Source organism: Echiichthys vipera, assembly GCF_963691815.1.
Source record: "Echiichthys vipera genome assembly, chromosome: 5".
Lineage (NCBI taxonomy): Eukaryota > Metazoa > Chordata > Actinopteri > Perciformes > Trachinidae > Echiichthys > Echiichthys vipera.
This window is the reverse complement of record NC_139830.1, coordinates 24534435-24554041: the sequence shown is the minus strand read 5'-3', so window position 1 is coordinate 24554041 and position 19607 is coordinate 24534435. Positions and strand designations below refer to the sequence as shown.

At 41.2% G+C, this 19607-nt stretch overlaps 2 protein-coding genes across 3 annotated transcripts in view; both read right to left on the bottom strand.

The window, feature by feature from the left end:
• Nucleotides 1-5420: 5420 nt before the first annotated feature.
• On the bottom strand, nt 5421-8354 carry mlnr (motilin receptor; the record flags this gene model as incomplete). Its single annotated transcript, XM_083913774.1, has 2 exons — nt 5421-5713; nt 7571-8354. 2 exons carry the CDS (start codon nt 8352-8354, stop codon nt 5421-5423), a joined length of 1077 nt encoding a protein of 358 aa, XP_083769900.1.
• A 4790-nt stretch (nt 8355-13144) lies between these two features.
• Nucleotides 13145-19607, bottom strand: part of fndc3a (fibronectin type III domain containing 3A) — a 53791-nt gene continuing 47328 nt past the window's right edge. For both annotated transcript variants that reach the window (XM_083914584.1, XM_083914585.1), the window contains 4 exons: nt 18882-19094; nt 18355-18521; nt 16745-16869; nt 13145-15617 (listed from right to left, as the gene is read on the bottom strand). In XM_083914584.1, the coding sequence (XP_083770710.1) occupies nt 15294-15617; nt 16745-16869; nt 18355-18521; nt 18882-19094 (829 nt within the window). In that variant the 3' untranslated portion in view covers nt 13145-15293. The remainder of the gene's footprint in view (nt 15618-16744; nt 16870-18354; nt 18522-18881; nt 19095-19607) is intronic.

Genomic DNA, 19607 nt, shown 5'->3' with positions numbered 1-19607 from the left:
CGTAAGCCAGATGGACGTATCTCCCTCGCCCCAACGTCACATACATGCCCTTTTTTGGTAAGAGGAAATGAGGCAGAGTCAAAGTCTGACAAGATGGCAGCTCCCGTAGGCGAGACGATTGGATCAAGTTGAGAGAGATCGTTATGCAACGTCCATTTTTTTGAGAAAGACTACATTTCATGTCGCATATGTGACGTCATGCCATCAGGCTAACCTGGCATCTTAATCTCATACAGTCTATGATCTCAATCTTGGCAGAGGACGCAGCAGAGTTGAGAAGAGGTGAGAAAGCGTGATGGCCGGACGTCACATATGCAACATGAAATGTAGTCTTTCTCTTTCTCCTTACACTTTTTCCAGAGCCTTTCACTGAACAATAAAATATCAAACTCTCCACATGAAAAGTTATCATTTAATTCCACAAACATCATATGTATAATCCAAGACATATAATGACTGGGACCAGAAAAGAAATGTTTCATTTCCATAGACATCAATGTAATTTTTCTCGGATTAGAGGTCCCATGGGTTTTGCCGGATGGGGCGGGGCTTACCAACCCTATGGAAAACACCTGCTATTGCTGTACATCACTGATTGACATGTGGCCAAATGAGCTACATTTTTACGTTTTTATTCACAAGAGTGCAGTGGTAGCAACACAATGTAACATGTGGATGAAAAAAAAAAATTCTCTATTCACCCTTCCAAACCTTAAAAGTATTTTCACCTGGAAACCTAGAATTCTAAAGCTAGAATTTCACTTTATGCTTATAAATATGTATACTTTTATTTTGAAGGCAGTGTTTTCTGGCCGACTGTCTCTGACTTGACTCAGCTGTGTGAAGTGTGGCATCACCGACTACAACAGTGCTCACAGCTGACCCTGAAAAACAAACATCTCTATTATTCCTTGTGGATTTTATGTATCATTGTGGTCTCCCTACAGTTCCTGCAGAGCCTTAATTTGACTACTTTAAGAAACATGGTCCAGCTTGAAAACAGATCAAAAACGGGAGTTCAAATGTCAGACGTTCAGCCTTGACAGTAGTTAGATTCAAATTATTTCTGTCAAGTATAATTTAATGTAACAAAGAAATCTGAGGATTAAGAAGTTGTTCCATTTAAGGAGGATTTCCATTAGGTCCAGTCCTAAATATGCATATCTACAAGCTTCTCCTCTACCTGCAAGGCCTCTAACATTGCAAATTTGCTTTCACTGTCGAACATCCCTATTGCCGCTTCCTCAGGATGTAATGCATTTCACTTGTTCTCTCTGGTTTTCCTATGATGCAAGTCCAGAACTTTTCAGCTGGCAATCATGTAAATATTACTATTAGCTGCTTTTTAGTCAGTTATTCTCGTTTTGAGTTTCCATGTAAGGACTGAAGATCTGGCAGCAACTCTGCTCTCCTGCTTGTGACAAAGGAGGAAGGAGAGCCACTCGCTTAAGTGGTTGTGGTGTGGAAATGCAGGAGACTGTTTCTCTTGTATTATGACCACACACAATTCTTCCCATTATCATAGTCTATTACAGGGGTAGGCAATTCCAGTCCTGGAGGGCCACTGTCCTACATGTTTTAGGTTTCTCCCTACTACACACCTGAGTCTATCAATAATCAAACTGTGACAGCATCAGCTGCTTGATAAAGAGCAAATCCTTACAATCAGGTGTGTTAGAGCAGAGAGAAACCTAAAACATGCAGGACAGTGGCTCTCTAGGACCGGAATTGCCTACCCCTGGTATATGATCACGATGGAGAGACATGGGGGGTTAACTACTGGATTGAATGACATGAAAAACGTATTCCTATATCACATATGTACATCATCAACCTACATTTGTTTAATTATCAAATAACCAAGAGCAAATTGTGATCTGGTTTCACAGGTTTGAAACTGAAGGGCAAACAGGTTTTGTTCAGAGAATTTACATATTTCTCTCATTAAGCCTGGGCCAAATGTCAAACACATAAACAAAACACTTCACAGATACCATGTACATTTACCCTCCAACTCACAGGGAACTCATTCAGAGAGAGAAACAGGGCATTGACTCTAATGTCTGTGTCATTAAACAACGAGAGCTGTATAAATTAGGCTTAATAATTAGTCTTTATAAATTAGGCCTATTGTCATTACTACTGCCATTAAAGGTATTTTCAAAAACCAAAGTCACGTTGGTGTTTGTTGTCACTGGTCAGAGAGACATTATAGCCAAAGGGGGAATTAGATTTACCAGGCTTTTATGTTTGCATAAGATACATTACCTCATACTTCTAATGAGGTGGCCGTCAAAGTTCCTGGACCCTATTATGGGAGTTTTCACAGCAAATGTTTGCAAATTGGCCACAGCCTCAGCTCGGGGTGGGAAAAGTTTGGGATCTGGACATCGGGTGGATTACAGAATGGGCATAGGCCCAGGAGCCCAAAGTGTTATGCCCCCCCACCTCCAAAATGTCACTCAAAGAGACACGTACTGACCATGAGGAGATGCAAAATGACCAAAAAGACACACAAAATAACTACAAAAAGATACAAAACAACCGGAAAAGACACAAAAACACCACAAAGACAAAGAAATGACTACAAAAAAACAGGAAAAAATACAAAGAGAAACAACATGACCACAAAGACACACAAAACAACTGCAAAAAGCTGTGTTGCTCCTAAGATGGTAGATGGATTTAGAGAAGGAGATGACACCGGAGGCCATGAAGAGAGCAGCAAATCAACAACGCAGACTTTTCTTTTCCTAAATAACCTCCATTTTAATGCAGTTTCCTGTGGCCACGTCATGCATGGAACAGGAGGCGCAGGGAGCCAAACAGGAAGTGAATATGTGTAGCTGATAATTTGTGGAAATGGGCTGAAAAGGAAAGCTGATAAAGACTTTTTACAGGGAGGAGTGAGAACCGGGAGCTTTAAACTGTTAATGTAGTTTAGAGGTAATCTTTTATAATAATGTAAATCCCAGGAAATGTTTGATATCACTGTAATTTGATTTGATATTACTGTTATTTGATTTGGGTAATTATGGGTAATTTGACTACCCATGCAGACATACACAGTTTGTCTCCCTTGATAGCAGTAGTATTTGGCTCCCCTCTCTGGTGGAAAAGAACATTGCATTGAAATGATGTTTAAGTGTGCAACTGTGTCTTAGAAAACCTTCAAATTGCAGAAGAGAGACTTCATTTGCAGTGAGATTCATTCGGAGATGAATGCATATTAAAAAACGGCATACTGCGATGCAGCATGGCATGGCATTACAAGGTTTTATATGTGTAAATCCATGGCGTCTCAGACAATTCAGTACATTCTGTAACTGCTATCTTGTTACTAAATTATGTTCTTTTTTATCTCTGAAGGCTGGGATATTTTATTGATAACACCGAAACAATAATTAAACACTCAAGAGCCAGATGCTTCCATCCAAATTCAAACCAGTTTAAATATGTTTTGCGTGCGAATTATAAGCATATATTTTCATCTCAGTTGCTTAATAACCGGCCTCAGGACTGACACACTTTTGTAAATGGCCCTTGAGATGAGGGATACCTGACGACACAATAAACAGCAGCAGCTGCTACTTTAATATAATGCCATTGTAGGAATTGTTTGATATCTTGTCAGTTTTGAAAAACTAGTACATTTGCTCAAGAATTGTAGTCCTCGTGAACTTGATAAATCTCTCAGGAAATAGCATATCACATTTTTACATTGATTTGTATCATTGGGATAAAGGGGTATGTGTAGTATGTTTGGTTATGTTAGGTTTGCTGATGGAGAAGAAGTCATGACCTTAAATGCTGAGTCAAAACAAACAAACTGTATATTTCTAATGCTGAATGATTTGAGGTGGTGTGAAGAAGGCCTGAGGGAGGTGTTGACAGCTCTGGATGGACCGTCCACAGACACTCTCTTCACTATCAGCAAAGAAAATAACCAACAGAGGAGTCCTGCTGCTTGCTGATCTTTCCCCAGGTGATGGCAGGAAGGTCTGTGGCATATAAGCTGTTACCCGCTGCTTCAGCTCGTCTGGCAGAGATGAATGGCTCAGTGAGAAAAGTGTTGTGAGGATGAGTCAGCCTAGAGTGACTTTGTCTCTCTCTTTGTGTTCCTGCAAACCAAGGCCCAATGATTCATGGGTCAAATCACGACAGCTCCTTTTAAAGAACATGATGTATGGCAGACAGAACCCTGGAAAAGTTTATTTTGGGATTAGACCGTTCAGGTTAAAAATACATTTTGACTTTACCTGTATGCCAGAGTGTATGAGGTACAAACATATCCAATTTCAAATCCAAAATGCAACATGAAAGAAGAACTGCAAAATGGTGTAGAGATTATGCAAGTTGAAGCAATAAAAGCAATATCCTCTTTCGCTGCCGACAACCTAATATCTTTTTTTCCTCTTTGAAATGCACTTAGAGCAGCCGTTACTTTGAATATGGTGATGCAGGGACGCTGGCTGACAGCCTAAATCTAAATCACAGCCCAGGTAATACAATAGCTGTGTCAGATTACATGATGGTCGGCACGTACGCAGCCCAAAAACCTCAGGGCACAGGTGGCCTCTGTATCACACACACACACATCAGCTGTCCCATTTTCATAGTAATCTGCTTTTATGAAGTTGATGTTCTATCTGTTCTCTTGAGAGATGGTACGCACACACACACACACACACACACGCACACACACACACACACACACACATACACATACACACACACACGCACACACACACACACACGCACAGTTTCAGATCTGCAAAACTAATGGACCACATCTAATAGGTTTACATGTATTGTTTTTCTTGATTTAGGAGAACAAGAAATCAACCGTATGATAACACTTGTTCACATACATTAAACACATTTAATCTTACAACAGAATGTAGCCGTGACTACAATTAAATATTATAAATGAACAGTAATTTCAAATGTGGCAAACGTCAAATCTGTCGTTAACAAAAAGGGATCACTTTTTAATCACTGATGATAATTGTGAACTGAAACGGCTACGTGTGTTCAATAAGCGCTGACACCGAGCGGGGAAAAAAACATGCAGTAGCACACGATGAAGAGGTAAACACTTCTGCCAGGTGTAACACTGAAAGAGGAAAATGTTATAGCAACTCTTTGAATCCACTGAAAATATTTAATGTGACATGGCTGAGAATCATCATCCAGTCTCTGTGAACAAAATGCCACTGAGCGGTAGTAAATCTGATTTTGCAGTGGAGCTCTCAGCCCAGCTTTGCCCCTCAAAGATAAAATAGAACATTCCTCCTCTAAACATCATCATTGAGTTCCATCTTTAGCTGCAACTCTTGAACTTTAAAGACGCCTGCAAACTCTCCCTTGGTGATGACGTCCAACAAGCCTGTTAAAACACTACTCAAGAGAGCCCCCCCTTAGACCCCAGTCAGGCTTTCGTTCAGGGTGGAGATGTGGTCGGTCACGCTGCGGTGGACCACTCTGGGCCGCTGGTGGAGCAGAAAGAGGCGTTTGGCTGCAGCCCTGTACTTCCGAGACATGAGGTTGTAGACAACGGGGTTGATGGAAGCGCTGAGGTAGCAGAGCACCATGGAGGCCATGTTAAAGTTCTGGCTGAGCATGGCCGTGTCGTAGTCGTCCACCTGGGCAAAGAGGTTTCTGCCGATGTGGTAAGGCAGCCAGCAGATGATGAAGGCCAGCACCACCACCACTGAGGGCAAAGTAAAGTCAGGAGAGGGAAATGAATGTAATTGAAAAGGGGATTGATGGTTAAACAGCTAGCCTGGCATTATCCAAAAGAAAAACAATCTGAATGTGCCTGATCATGCAACTTTTACTATAATAAATTAGAGCAGGTGCTGGTCTAATGTACACCTATTTCACCCTGGGGGCCCCGGTGAGAAGCAATAAACGGTTAGAAAATTAATAAACATCCTTAGTTCTAAAATGAATAAGAGTTTCATAAACACTCAGCTAATCTACTTCATTAGGATTGTGTAGGAGTGGTTGGACCAGATTTAATTGGCAGTGGCATCTTTCTAGCAACAACCATTGTTGAATTCAGATTTTCTTTTTAACAGATCTCTGTCAGCTTCAAACCGGTAGGATAAATACACACAAATCCCACATTCGAGATAACCACAATTATTTTCACAGATAATAGTTCTAGAGTAGTAGTATATTCATGTTAGGCTCGTTAAGCTGATTAATAACATTGATTTTCAGGATCTTTAAGTAACCTAGATGTTCTATGGTCACCCTTGACATCCATTAGCATCAATTAACATCAACATATCTTCTCCTAAAACCCAGGCAACAAACACACAATTTCACTTGCATGACAGCCCATGTTCCCTTAAATGACAGTGTTCTGCAGCTGGACACGACAATGAAGTCACATTTTTAACAATGCAGGCAGGTAATGGAGCTAATTAGAGCAGGGGTTTCCAATCCTGCTCCTGGAGAGCCACTGCCCTGCATGTTTTAGGTTTCTCCCTGCTCGAACACACCTCATTCTAATGATTTTCAAACCTGTGACGAGCTTTGGCTGCTTGATAATGACCACATCATTAGAATCAGGAGTGTTGGAGCAGGGGAAACCTAAAACATGCTGGACAGTGGCCCTCCAGGAGCAGGGTTGGGCACACATATATGCAGCAGAAACCACTAGGGAGAAAATATGTCACAGATCCAAAGATGAAAGCTATTGAAAATCCAGAAATCTCAGTGCTGGGTGAGGTAATCACTGAGTCACTGGTATTGATCAAAGCCCCTGCAGATAAAATGACCATCAATTTTTCTGATGGGGGCAGTGATTTCTGTAAGGATAATAAATGTCAAATCAATAATTAAAAGAGTGGTATATCTGGCCTGCATAAGCGTAATTATTTGTGAATCAACAATAACAGCTGATGGACACATTGTGGACCCACACTGAGAGGAGTGAACAGATGCCACAGTTTTGTTCAGAATTGATCACGTCTTGCTGTATGGGAACAGCGATCATTGAGTGACTCCTCAGATTTGTGACACTGGCAGCCCAAGATTGTGGGAGCATTTAAATTTCCATTATGGTTGATTTATGGAGGCCTCTGATGACAATCCAATTTGGGATTCAACAATTGTGTGTACAAATGGCAGTAAGCCTGACAGCATGAGTTCTGTGCAGTGTGTGCTCAGCTAATGAACAGCATTAATATCCTAATGGATGCATCGTGATTAAATATTTGGTTAATGCAGATTGGCCTGGACACGGTCCCTTTACTGTAAAACAGGGTTTCCTGCGCAATATGCCAGAGCTCGAAACTAAACCAATCAGTATGTGCAGTGGCAGGACATGATTAGCCTCAGACAAAACAGAGTAATTAACTCGCTGATACCGAAAACAATACACATGACACCCGTTATCCTCAAACTTGCAGGATAACAGCAACCAACACAATGCGCATTGAAAGCACTTACAGAAAGCTATATTTAACAGAATAGGTTAAGCTGTTTCAGGTTTTAAAGGCAGTACAAATCAGTTCTTATAATATGTATGAAAACAAATAATACTGTCTGCACTCACCCAAGATCTTGACTGTTTGCCTGTGTGACCTTTCGCGGGCCAAAGCGCAGGGGCCTTGCAGGTCATTTTTGCTTTTCCACAACTTGCATCCTATGGATCCGTAGAGGAAGATGAGGCAGAGCATCGGGCAGAAAAAGTAGGTGGTGGACACCCAGAGCATGATGTGCAGCTGCCCGGAGCTGATGGCGTAGTTGGTGTGCTTGCACTGCCCTGTGTTGTAGTCCGGGTGTGTTTCATTGTCATACTCCACCCCAACCAGGAAGAGTGTGGGAGCTGCAGAAACCAGGGCAAAAGCCCATAGGGCGAGGATGATGTATTGGACTCTGCGTCTGGTCACCAATACCTTGCTCCTGAGGGGGAAGCTGATGGCCAGGTAGCGTTCGATGCTCAGGGCCGTGATGTGAAGGATGGTGGCGGAGGTACAGCCCTCAAAGATGTAGTGATAGAAGCGGCACACCACCTCCCCAAACAGCCAGGGCACGTACTTCCACAGGCGGTAGAGGTCAAAGGGCAGGCAGAGGAAGATGATGAGGTCGGACACCGCCATGCTGGACAGGTAGAGGTTCGTGGTGGTCTTCATATCCTTGAAGTGCTGGATGATGAGGATGGTCATTGTGTTGCCTGTCACCCCGATGATGAAGATGAGGATGCAGATGACAGTGACAGGGATGAGGGTGGAGGTGGGGAACAGGGAGCCCTCATAGTGGTGGTCGTCTATGTTGTACTGGTCCATGGCCTCCGCTCCACCAGCATGAAGGTCCACCTGGGGTCTGGTCCAGGGCATGCCAACCTCCACTGAGTGCTGGCACAGCAAAGTGTGAAATCAAGACTCTACAAGAGGCTGCGGAGAGAAACATTAGACTATTACAGGACCAAAGTGGTGTTTTTTCATCAAGTTTCATCTCTTACCCAAACATTATGAATGCTTCATATTTCTGCTTCATGACATGTGGTAGAGAGTATTTGTTTTAATTACAGACAGCTGTTGGTTTCTATCAATTTATTCTACATCCTGAACATATGCTATTTTGAAAGTTGTTACTACACATAGGTAATTAATGCAATATATATACGTATATACACACACACACACACACACACACACACACACACACACACACACACACACACACACACACACACACACACACACACACACACTATGGCATTAAAAGCAAAACACAATAGAGAAGACACAACATACACAAGATAAACACGTTCATAAAAATAGAATAAAAAGAGCCAATAATAAGGCAGCGAAATAGAAAATGTAGAACTACTGAACTAAATTGTCCCCAAAGAAATTTCAGTCAAAAGCAACTGGACTTGGTTGTTTGTCTCGGAAGACGTTTGACCTGTTGTCCAAGAGGCTTCATCAGTTCATTTACACCTCTGACCAGGCTGGGACTGGTCCAACTATTTGGTGTGGAGATCTGGTTATTTAACCAGGGCGTGCACAAGGCCGATGATGTCACTGGAACCCTTTGTGCTCCGAGTGCCAACGACAGTCATTGGAGTGACAGTCATTGGTGGGAAGTTGGTTTCAACTTCATTAGTGCTTCAGATGCATAAATGAACTGATGAAGCCTCTTGGGTGACAGGTGAAACCTCTTACAAGACAAATAACCAAGTCCAGTTGCTTTTGACTGAAATCTATTTGGGGATAACAATGACCCTGACAAATCAGAACATTCAAAGGCTTCTGAACTAATTACCTGCCTGAATAAGTTGGTCTTCAGTTGTTATTTAAAAATCTCAACAGAGCTCCCATATCTAATGTAGCTGGGCAGAGCTTTTTGCAGTTAGGAACATTAAACACCAGCATCAGAGGACCTGAAGGCTCTTGTTGGTTGATGAGTTAAAAAGAAATGTAAGAAGGTGAATAAAAAGGACCTTAAAATCAGTTCTAAAAGAAATAAGGAGCCAGTGCAGGGTAGTTTAGCAAGAGTGATGTGCTCTCTTTTGGTTATTGTTGCAAGGTAATGTTGTGAGTGATTTTCCTTGTAGCAATAATGTAAACTCTGACGAAGATAAATGCACAATTTGTCATTACACAACTCAAGTGTCTCCTCATGCATTTTCATACCATACAGAAATGAATGGAAACCAGTGAATGCCTGGAAAAAAAAATTCAAAAATGTTTCAAGAAAAACAGTTACCTTGAATATAAAGTGAAAGCAGACATGCAAGCTCACTAGATTGTGGTACTTCCACTTCAAAAGCAGCAAAAGCATCCTAGTGTAAAAACAATCTTTGTTGGTGACTTTACCTTTCAAATTGAGCTGGATCTCCCAAACCTTCTCACTCTTTCTTGGTCTCTGTTTGGTGTGTGTCGATGGAAAGCAGCAGCAGCAGCAGCAGCAGGAGGAGAAGAATCTCATGAAGTGGCAGAGCTGGTCCGTGATGCTCAATGACCAGTCGAGCTCTGGTGAAAGACAAAGAAAGGAGCACCTCCTCCACAGCACCCTGAGGAGTCAGGAAGCAACAGGGAGGTTGTCTGCTGTCTGTCTGTGTGTGTGTGTGTGTGTGTGTGTATAAGTAATTTTCATAATCAAATGATGAGGGTATGGATGACGGTAAAAGGCATATGATGGAGGGAATGAGAGTTAAGGGAACCCCCACGACTGTTACAGATTGAGGATCATACTAACCGGTACTGAGTCTGAATACATAAAAAACATGCAAGGGTTATAACTTTATTAATTAATGCATCGATCACTGAAACCTCAGCATGTTTGCCAAGCTGTCTGGAAGTCACTGAAAAATGAGTTGTGTGCTTAATTGTCCACCAGCCTCATCTGTCTCTCTGCTTGGCTTCATCACTCCACACACCCACCCACTCATCTCTTCCTCTTCAGCCTCACGTTACCGATCAGGCTTGTTATAATAAACCTACCTTCAACAATGCTGGTTCAAGAGGAATGCCATTCTCTTTGGTCAGTGCTCAGCGTTACCAGGGACCTAAAAAGGTCAAAGGTTGTGTGAGTTCTTCCACCTGGTTAAGGTTTACGGTCTGAATAATTAATATATTAGAATACAAGCTTAAATTTGGTGTGACCTCCAACAAGTCAGTTTTTGACTGAGTAAGAGTCTTTTAAAGGGAAAGTTCAGATGTTTGGAAGTGGGGTTGTATCAGGTACTTAGTCAGTATCCATCCATAGTCATAGTCCATAGTCACTGTATTAACTACAGTAGATGGCGGTCAATAAATCTCTGTGGATGGGGACAACAGCTCAACGTATTTTAATCACCTAAAAAAACAACAACAGTAAAACAGAACACAGGAGTTGTTGGACTACTCTACCGCTGCCTCGATCGATCGGTTAGTTAGTTAGTTTGTTAACCTAACCCTTTAAAACACCAAAGCCCCCCAATAACAATAACTAACTAACTATTCAAGGCAGCAGTGGACCAGCAACTCCTGTGTTTTGAGGTAAAAATATTGGTTTTGTCAATCGAGTCTGGTGGCTTTGACAAGAGCATAGCATAGCAAAGATTCTATATAGCATGCACTTAAACTGATTATGATTTATTTCAGGTGGGTTTTTTTTAGGTGGTTGAAATATGTTAAGCTGTTGCACCCATTTACAGCAGTGCATTTCTTAGCTCCCATGTGTGTCCTCCTGTCTGTTTCTCCAAACTGGGGCTGTGCTGACCTCCATCTACTGTAGATAATACTCTGACTATGGATAAAGCCTGAGAAAAATAACAGCCCCACTTCAAAAAAATCAGCACTAATATCTCCAGATCAGTATGACAAGAGGATAAGTATTGCCTCTGTGTATGAAATGATCTGTCCTTATTTTTTCAAAAAATGGCATTGCCCATTCATGAACATGGACAGGGCTGCATTTTCAGTACCTGACCTACAGGTTTTCCTATTTTGTGTCCAAAGAAACCCGAGTCACCAAAGCCTGGATGACCTGCTGGATGACCTGCTGGATGACTAGTGGCGTGCTCTATTGGTTCAGAGCCACCATATCCATTATATCTAAATGAACCTTTGTAACAAGAGTCACACTGACATCGGGTTGTATTTGTGTTTTTGCACTGAGCTGATCCATAGCCAGATGCACCACTCGGACCTCGGAGGGGCAGCAGGAATGTTCCTTCCTCTGTCATTGTTTACTCCCGTCAAAGCAGCAAGACAGGGAAAGCTTGTTTGCCATTTTTTAAAATGGATTCCAGTCTGTCTCTCAACACGAGCCAATGTTGTACACAGAATGGTGACCGAGACGAGTCAGCCCACTTTCACCCTCATTAATCATGGCTCTCCTGCTTTGCCACTCAGGTGTGCTTGTGCAGTGAAAAGGACCTTATATCTTACTCGAGAAGCTTTCATTCATACAAACACAATACTGAGGAGTAGCTGTGTTGAACTATGAAGTCACAAAAAAAGGCGTAACAGAGCAAGCATCCCTGTATTGACATTAGGATTAGAACTCTGTTCAATAGGTAGTTGTGTAGTATTAGTGTAAGATTATTGGTAGCTGTTTTATTGTCTTCAGACACATAATGAAAAAGGGAGACAAGGAGTAAAACCTAAGGAGACAAGGATAGAATCAGCCTTCATCGTCTGATGCTGATTATCTCACAATGGCATCTATCACTAATACTTTAACAGTATTTATATAGCACCTGCTTTATCATAACAAAAGGCAGACATCTCTCTTTTTATAACATACCTTTAAACACTCTATACTGGTACAGCTGGTTCATAATGCGGAGCCCATCTGGATTGTATTGGTAAGTTTTTGTTTGAATGTCCCTTTGTGAAACTGAAATATATAGATTAAAGTTGCTTGACATTCAATTTCCCGCAGCTATATTTGTACTTCGAGGTTTTTAACGACTGGTCAAACAATGTTTTTGAGACAGTAGCTGGCTCATGAAATACAACTGGGTCAAGAGTTAACATCACACCATAAAACACTGCAACAGGAGATTAAATGTTAGGACTTCTGAGGTTTGTATACTTCCAATGAACTATTGATTTTCACAAACATTTTCAGATCATTAGACCTATTACAGTACAAACGTTATAAGGAAATGTTCAAGTTCCATTGCTGCTAATGGCCAGTCTTCCCAGTTATGTAATACTAATATCATATATTAACAAGGCAAAGGCTAATCATTGTGCAGCCTAACTGCTGTGGTTCCTTCTTCATTTTAACCTGTGTTGTTCCACCAGAGCAGGTTACCAAGCAGCAGCTGAAGCAGGTTGATGTTGCAACCCTTATTTTCATTAACAGATAATCTGGCAATTATTTTTGATCATTTAAAAGTCCACAAATCATCAGAAAATCATAAAAAAATCTGTTTCCTAGAGGCCGAAGCATCTTCAAATGTCGTTTTGTTTGACCAACAGTCCAAAACTGAAATAATTATTCTCTTTACAATGGTGAAAAACAGAAAAGCATATAGAAAGGATCATTGATTGAAAGTACATTTGAGGATTGACCTGGCAGCCAACCAAAAAACAAAGTATTTTTTGAAGAGGAATCCAAAGACAAACATATGCCAGAACTTTAAACATGATTAAGAATTATAAATCTTTTATTGTGCATGGATTCTTTGTAGATATCATGGCTATACAGATACACTTTAGATACATATATGATTATACATTTTTCCCATAACGAACATTTTAAAGTGATATGTCTGGTAGTATGTATAGTATAACAAATTTTTATTTTGGAATGTACGGTTTATGAGGTAACTGCAAACATTAAAATTACATAAAAATGGTCTCTATTTTTGTGCATATTTTACTCATTTTTGTAGCATTTTGTTGATCTCCCCATCCAAAGGTAGTAAGCCCAGGGTGAAGAGGTGTTAAAATGGCACACGTTGCAATCGCTATCAAAAATAGGAATTTTGAATTCTTTAAATGACAAAGAGAAGACATTTGCAGAACGTCTGAAAGACCAAATCATGTAATTATCCAAGAAGTTTTGCAAGGTACCTGTATTTAATTTTTTACGTTTGCAACAGCAGTTATTTGCCCAAAACCTAACAACACTAGACCCTACAGCCAGATTACCACTGAAAACTCAGAGTTTGAAATCTGTTACGAATACTTAACACACAGAGAAAAGGCAAATTTAGATTCACAGGAAGTACATGATATAACACATTTTGTATCTGCCATTTGCGTTCCATGATTCATGAGTACTCAGGATGTATTATTTTCTCTGGAGAGTATTAACTTATATTACTTCAATATTATAAAAAAATATACTTCACACATGTATGACCTGACAAGTGAAATCATAAGTAATACACATAACTACTTTCCCATTTCTCTCTCGATTACGTATGCTTACTAACATCAAATAAATGTTGCAAAATAAAAAGTAAATAAAACACGTTTTAGTTTTCTAACACTAAAAAGAAAAACATCCAAACGTAAGAGAAATTAAGAAAATTCTCCCGAGATTTTTTTCCTCTCCAATTAAGGCCTCTGAAACATCTGGTACATACTTTTTTCCTGTTTTTTTTTTTTTTTCTTCTTTTCTGCTGAGATAGATCAGCTGTTTCAGTGACACATTATGTGGTACTACAACTTTTAAAACACCCAAAACACAAGTAGGGTTGCACAATCTCAAAGTGTGTTCTATAAAATGCATCACGAGACCAAGACGCAGTCAGTCAAGGTTTTCTTTCACTAAGGTGCAAAATCAATTACTGGGGGGAAAAGCGAAAAAATTAAATAAAACAGAACATACAGGTAAGCATACATTTTTTGTGCTGAACAACAATATTTTGGAGTAAAGCAGCAGTATAACTATGATAGTAAAAATAATTAGAATTCACTGTTAGTTTGGTTTTTGTTTGTTTTTTTAACTTTATACGGAGCTTTTTTTCCCCTCAAACTTACAGGTCCTTGTGTCTTCACTGTACAAAAATATACTAACATTTCTCCAGTCATTTTTGCATTCTTAAACATTCTGAACATCAAAAAGGTTGGAAAGTGCTAAATGAATGCTCTATAGTGATAACACGATTTTCATTTCCATTACTTCTCTCATTAGACCCCTAAAACTCCAGCAGGGGGTTAAGTCCCTTCATCTGGCCCTGTAGTCCTCCCAGCCATGTACCTCTGTGGCACTAACTACAAACAGTATACACATCTGGACACACACACACCTCACTGTGCAAACACTGGCCCACCAGGTCCCAGGATCAAATAGCACATAGGCTAATGACACACCAACATACTATTTTTGGAACACATCTATCAAAAACAGTTTCATACTGGACACATACATGGAAATATAAATAATGACTATTTCTATACACATATATATATATATATATATATATATATGCATATATAACTATATATACTGTAATCAACCAGCACATGAGTTAAAGCCCCCCCCCCAAAAAGAAACCGCTTTCTGAGTTCCTTTTGCGCAGGAAGCTGATTGCAAAGAAAGAAAAATCTGAACTGAACAACAAACACCACAAAGTGGGGACGAAGTGACAAAGGCTGGAGAGTTAGGAAGGTATCACAGGTACCAAATAAGGTCTTACATCCTCACATTTTAACTGCCATTCAGCTGTCACTCACCAGCCCTCTCTTCCGCTGCACCCCAATGCGGCTAATGCGATTACTCTGTTGACAGCCGAAAACAATGAGTACAAAACAAAGATTACGAAACAACAGAGAAGGGGAAAGAATAAAGCTATAACCCTGCAGCTGGGTGGTGTAAACTGCTTATTTTATGACGAAGTACTGGATGACAAAAGCGATGAGGATGGCGATGACGGCAAAGACCATGAGGAGGAGGAAAGCACACTGCTCGTCTGTCATGCTCCGTCTGGCTCGGTTGGACTCCGTGCCGGCCCTGGACCCCGAGCCGGCCCCACTGCCGCCGACTGCCACGTCGTTCCGCTGGGGGGAGAGGGTCACTGTGGGGCTGTAGGGGCCGCTCAGCTCAGGGGCGTCCTGGCACTGCCTGATAGCACACACCCGGAAACGGTAGTCGCTGTTGGGCTGCAGGTTCTGGACATGGAAGGATGTGGCAGAGCCTTTGTAGGCCTGAGAACAGGAGAGAAGAGGAGAACAAGTGTCAATAAAAACTGAAAATAAGACAGGAAGTAAGTGAAAAATATGCGATCGTGTGCGAGATTTCTTTTCTAACTGCAGAAATACATTCTTTGTCTTTTTCATCTTTCATCCCAATGTTTATGATAATTTCTCACTGAGGGAATTCTGTAATTCAGCTGCTTTGTGACCAATATTGGTGAAATTAGGTTGGTGTGTTGATTTGTAATGAACTTGTACTGGAAAGTAAAGCTGAGAAATCCTTCCCATCTTACTGCTTTTGCTCAACTGGAGGAAATTGCCTTTCAAGGCATAACGGGGAAAATAATCAAAAGAATCCATCCTTTTTTCAGCTCTGACAATATTTCAATTCACAGACTATTTTCTGATTTACTTTACTTTATTTATTTTGTATTTATTAGAGCTATGTTGTCACCTTGACACACCCACAAGTTTTTAAAGAGCCTTGTGAACCAGATCTGTTTGGTTGCGAGAGTGACACTTTTTTTCATTGTCTTTACTGAGGGACCTTATTTTACATTTAGATTGTTGGAGACAAAGCCTATTTAAACTATCTTAAGTATAAAAAACATATCGAATTGTCCATTATGCACCAGCCAAACTTCACTAGCCTAGTTTGAATACAAAGAAGGACGCAAACAGCCTCAACTAACCTCCTATCCTCAGCAAATGAATAATTCCCCTTTCTTGAACACAGGCTTTTAGTCTCGGCCACTGACACTGACAATAAGGATGGAAACAAAGTCATACCGGATGGCAACCACATATTTCAACTCCCTGATTCAATTGCCATGTATGATGTGGTGATATTAGCATAAACCTGCAATGGCCATCAATCCACGTTAACATGGCTGGAGGCCACTGTGAGGGAAGTGTGCTGGCAGAGGCTAGACACCTTGGATACCTCATGGATCAATGACGTTTGCATAATGGGCAATTTAAAGCCAGCGGTGATGAAAACAGAAACGCCGCAGAGCCATGGTAAAAACATTAAGGCCCTGGGTCCATCTTTACCCTCCGGATCTGCATAAAAAGCCTGCTGTGATGATATATGGCAGGTCAGCTGCAGGTAGGGACACAAAATACGAAAACATCAGTACCTGTTTAAACTCTGAGTTTCCCATCATGCACTGCAAGGTGTAGATGATCGGGTCCCCCTTCATGGGCGACAGGGCCTCCCAAGTGACTTCGCAGGAGGTGTCATCTAGACGCTCCACTTTGGGGACTGGAGGGTAGAGGAAATGAAAAACGCTGCTTAAGGTGTGCGATATCTGCAGTAAGTCAACATCTGCCTATTAAAACAAGCAATCAATCAGCCGGCTCAAAGAAAGAAGTTCTAATGAGGAGGAATATGATTTACAGTAGATTTGCTTCATGTATCATCATATTAACAAGTGGCAATGCAAATCCACCCAACAGCTGCCCAAACCAGCTCTTGTTAGTCATTACTGACACCATTAGTCTGAAATGGAAAAGAGAAGGGCAGTACCACATTTCACCCACTGATGTGTGAAAGACAACTTTGGGAAAAAATACCAACAACACTATCTGATGTGAACTTGTGCAGTGTAATTTATAAACCCTCAGGGTGAGAACCTTGATGTTCAGATGCTATTATTACATGTAACTTTTTCCAATTAGCAGAGTGCCATAACTATGAGTCATGCTCTTCTTTAGGTAGGTGGCATTTTAAGCAAAAACAACAAAAAGAAGTAGTTGTTTTGAACTGCTGAAGTGCCTTAGTTGTAATCATGACAAAACACGGTTGGCAGGGAGGACTTGAATGATTTTTGGCATTATGATAATAGGCTTTAAACTTTAAACAGTTAGCCTTTTACTGTTTGAATTCAGACTGAGAGTCCACTTCACTGTGTGGGGAGACAAACATTGTTAAGTAACACTGAAATACTGGCACATGACTGCTTGAATGAGAAGAGGTGCCGCTTTGAGAATAAAACCCACATCCTCATTACTGACTTCAATGTGTAGGATCAAAAGAGGCTTTGCAGAGGCTGGTGGAGGCCAGAGCACAGTGCTGAAAAACCTGACTCATGATGACAGCCGACAAGTGAATCTCGGGCTGCTGGGTCTTAATCAAATGCACGTCAAACTTGGGTCAACTGAGGCTAAAAGCGGAGCACACTGGTTGTCTGGATGTCAGCAGAAAGTGTTTGTAAAGGTAATGAGATCTACATTGGAGATATATATATATATATATATATATATACACACATATATATAAAACCATTGTGTCAGAAGAGAAGATTTAGATAATGTCTTGCAGTCGCTTCCACAGTTCAGTAACTGTAGTGGTTTTCTCTATAGGGTTTAGACCTGGACTCTACTTCCTGGACTACTTCCCCCTCCAAATTTAACTGACTTCTTTACAAACTTTGGGTTCAGTCTTTCCCCATTTTGGCGCCAAACGTAATGTTTCCCATAAAATACAAATAAATTGAACTTTAGCAATGTCATGTCACCAGTGTGAGAAACTAGTGATGTCCTGTGGGCGCAGATGTGTTGAAGTCAATCAAGGCAAGGGCTCTACATTTCCTATTCATTTTTTAATCCTATAGCCCGAAGAAAACATTGTTTAAATCCTCTTTTTTGACACAGTGGTTACTATTCCATTGTATATACTGTGATAGAAAAAGATATATTGACAGAAAGAGACAGAGAGAGAAAAAGAAAGAAAGGACGGCAACTGTACCTTTCACAGGGGCTGGAGGAGAGCGTGGGGTGGTGAATGTGTAAACATTGGAGAAGGGCCCTTCGCCCGCCTCATTAAAGGCCTGGATGCGGAACGTATAAGAGGTAGACTCATTAAGCCTCTGGACTTTGTGTGTGTGGCATGGTCCTTTATACAAGGATAGAAATCTGCAATGACAGGAACAAGAAAAGGGTGGGGGGGGGGGGGGGGGGGGAGAGAGACAGAGAGAGAGAGAGAGAGAGAGAGAGAGAGAGAGAGAGAGAGAGAGAGGATTTAATGAGCAAAAGATAACAAAACGCAAACGAGACGAGTAACTCCTGTCAGGAAATATACAGTGGCATAAAGCACATCATCAGTCCCTGTCTCCTTATACTGTAAAGACACTCCATCTGGCATTACATTCCATGAACGCCCTCCCTCCTCTATACAGTTATCTGAATCTTTTGCTTAAACACCGGCCTGCTCATCTCTTATCGGTTTATCTCTCGTCAGGTCACTTCCCCTTGTCTGACTAATGGGCAACTGACCTGCCGCTCTTGTCCTCCATCTGCAGCTGATACTGGAGGGCATCTGAGGTGGTGGCTTTGGCTGGGCCATCGCCCCACTTGAGCCTGAGGGTCTGGTGGCTGAAGGCAGTGCACTCCAGGCGGGGTGGCTGTGGGGGCAGGGGTTTCGTCTTCAGTTTAAAGGTGTGACTAAAGGGGCCTGCCCCCAGGCTGTTCAGGGCTTGGATTCGGATCCTGTGGAGGAGGATGGGAAGAGAGATGTCAAAATCAGAGAGCTGAAAGGAATGAGCTGACCTGAGCAGAAACACTGCAGTGACTGTCAAAGTGGCACTGACAGTGTTATTTATCTCTTAGGCAGATGGTAATGTTTAGCCTCTGTTAGTAGTCAGATATTTTACGTTGTTTTATCTCTTTATCAGGTTCTGAACACACTCAAATTGGCTAAAAGCCAAAACTTTAATTTAGTCAAATCAGTCATTGTTTTGCAGAAAATTAAGGAATAAGTCCAAAACAATGAATATAAAGTCACTGTCCAACAGCTTCCTGACTGCACTGTAAACAAGTATAGAACACATTCCTGTGTGAAGGGAACACAGAATCCATGAAGGGCATTTCATTTAACTGAAATACATCTGCCTTATAATCCTGAATCACAAAGAACTACAGATGAGCCATCAGTCTGAATCTAGTCGCTCCTTTTTAGGTTTGTAAAAAGAAAGGTTTTGGTCTGGACACTCCAACCGTTTC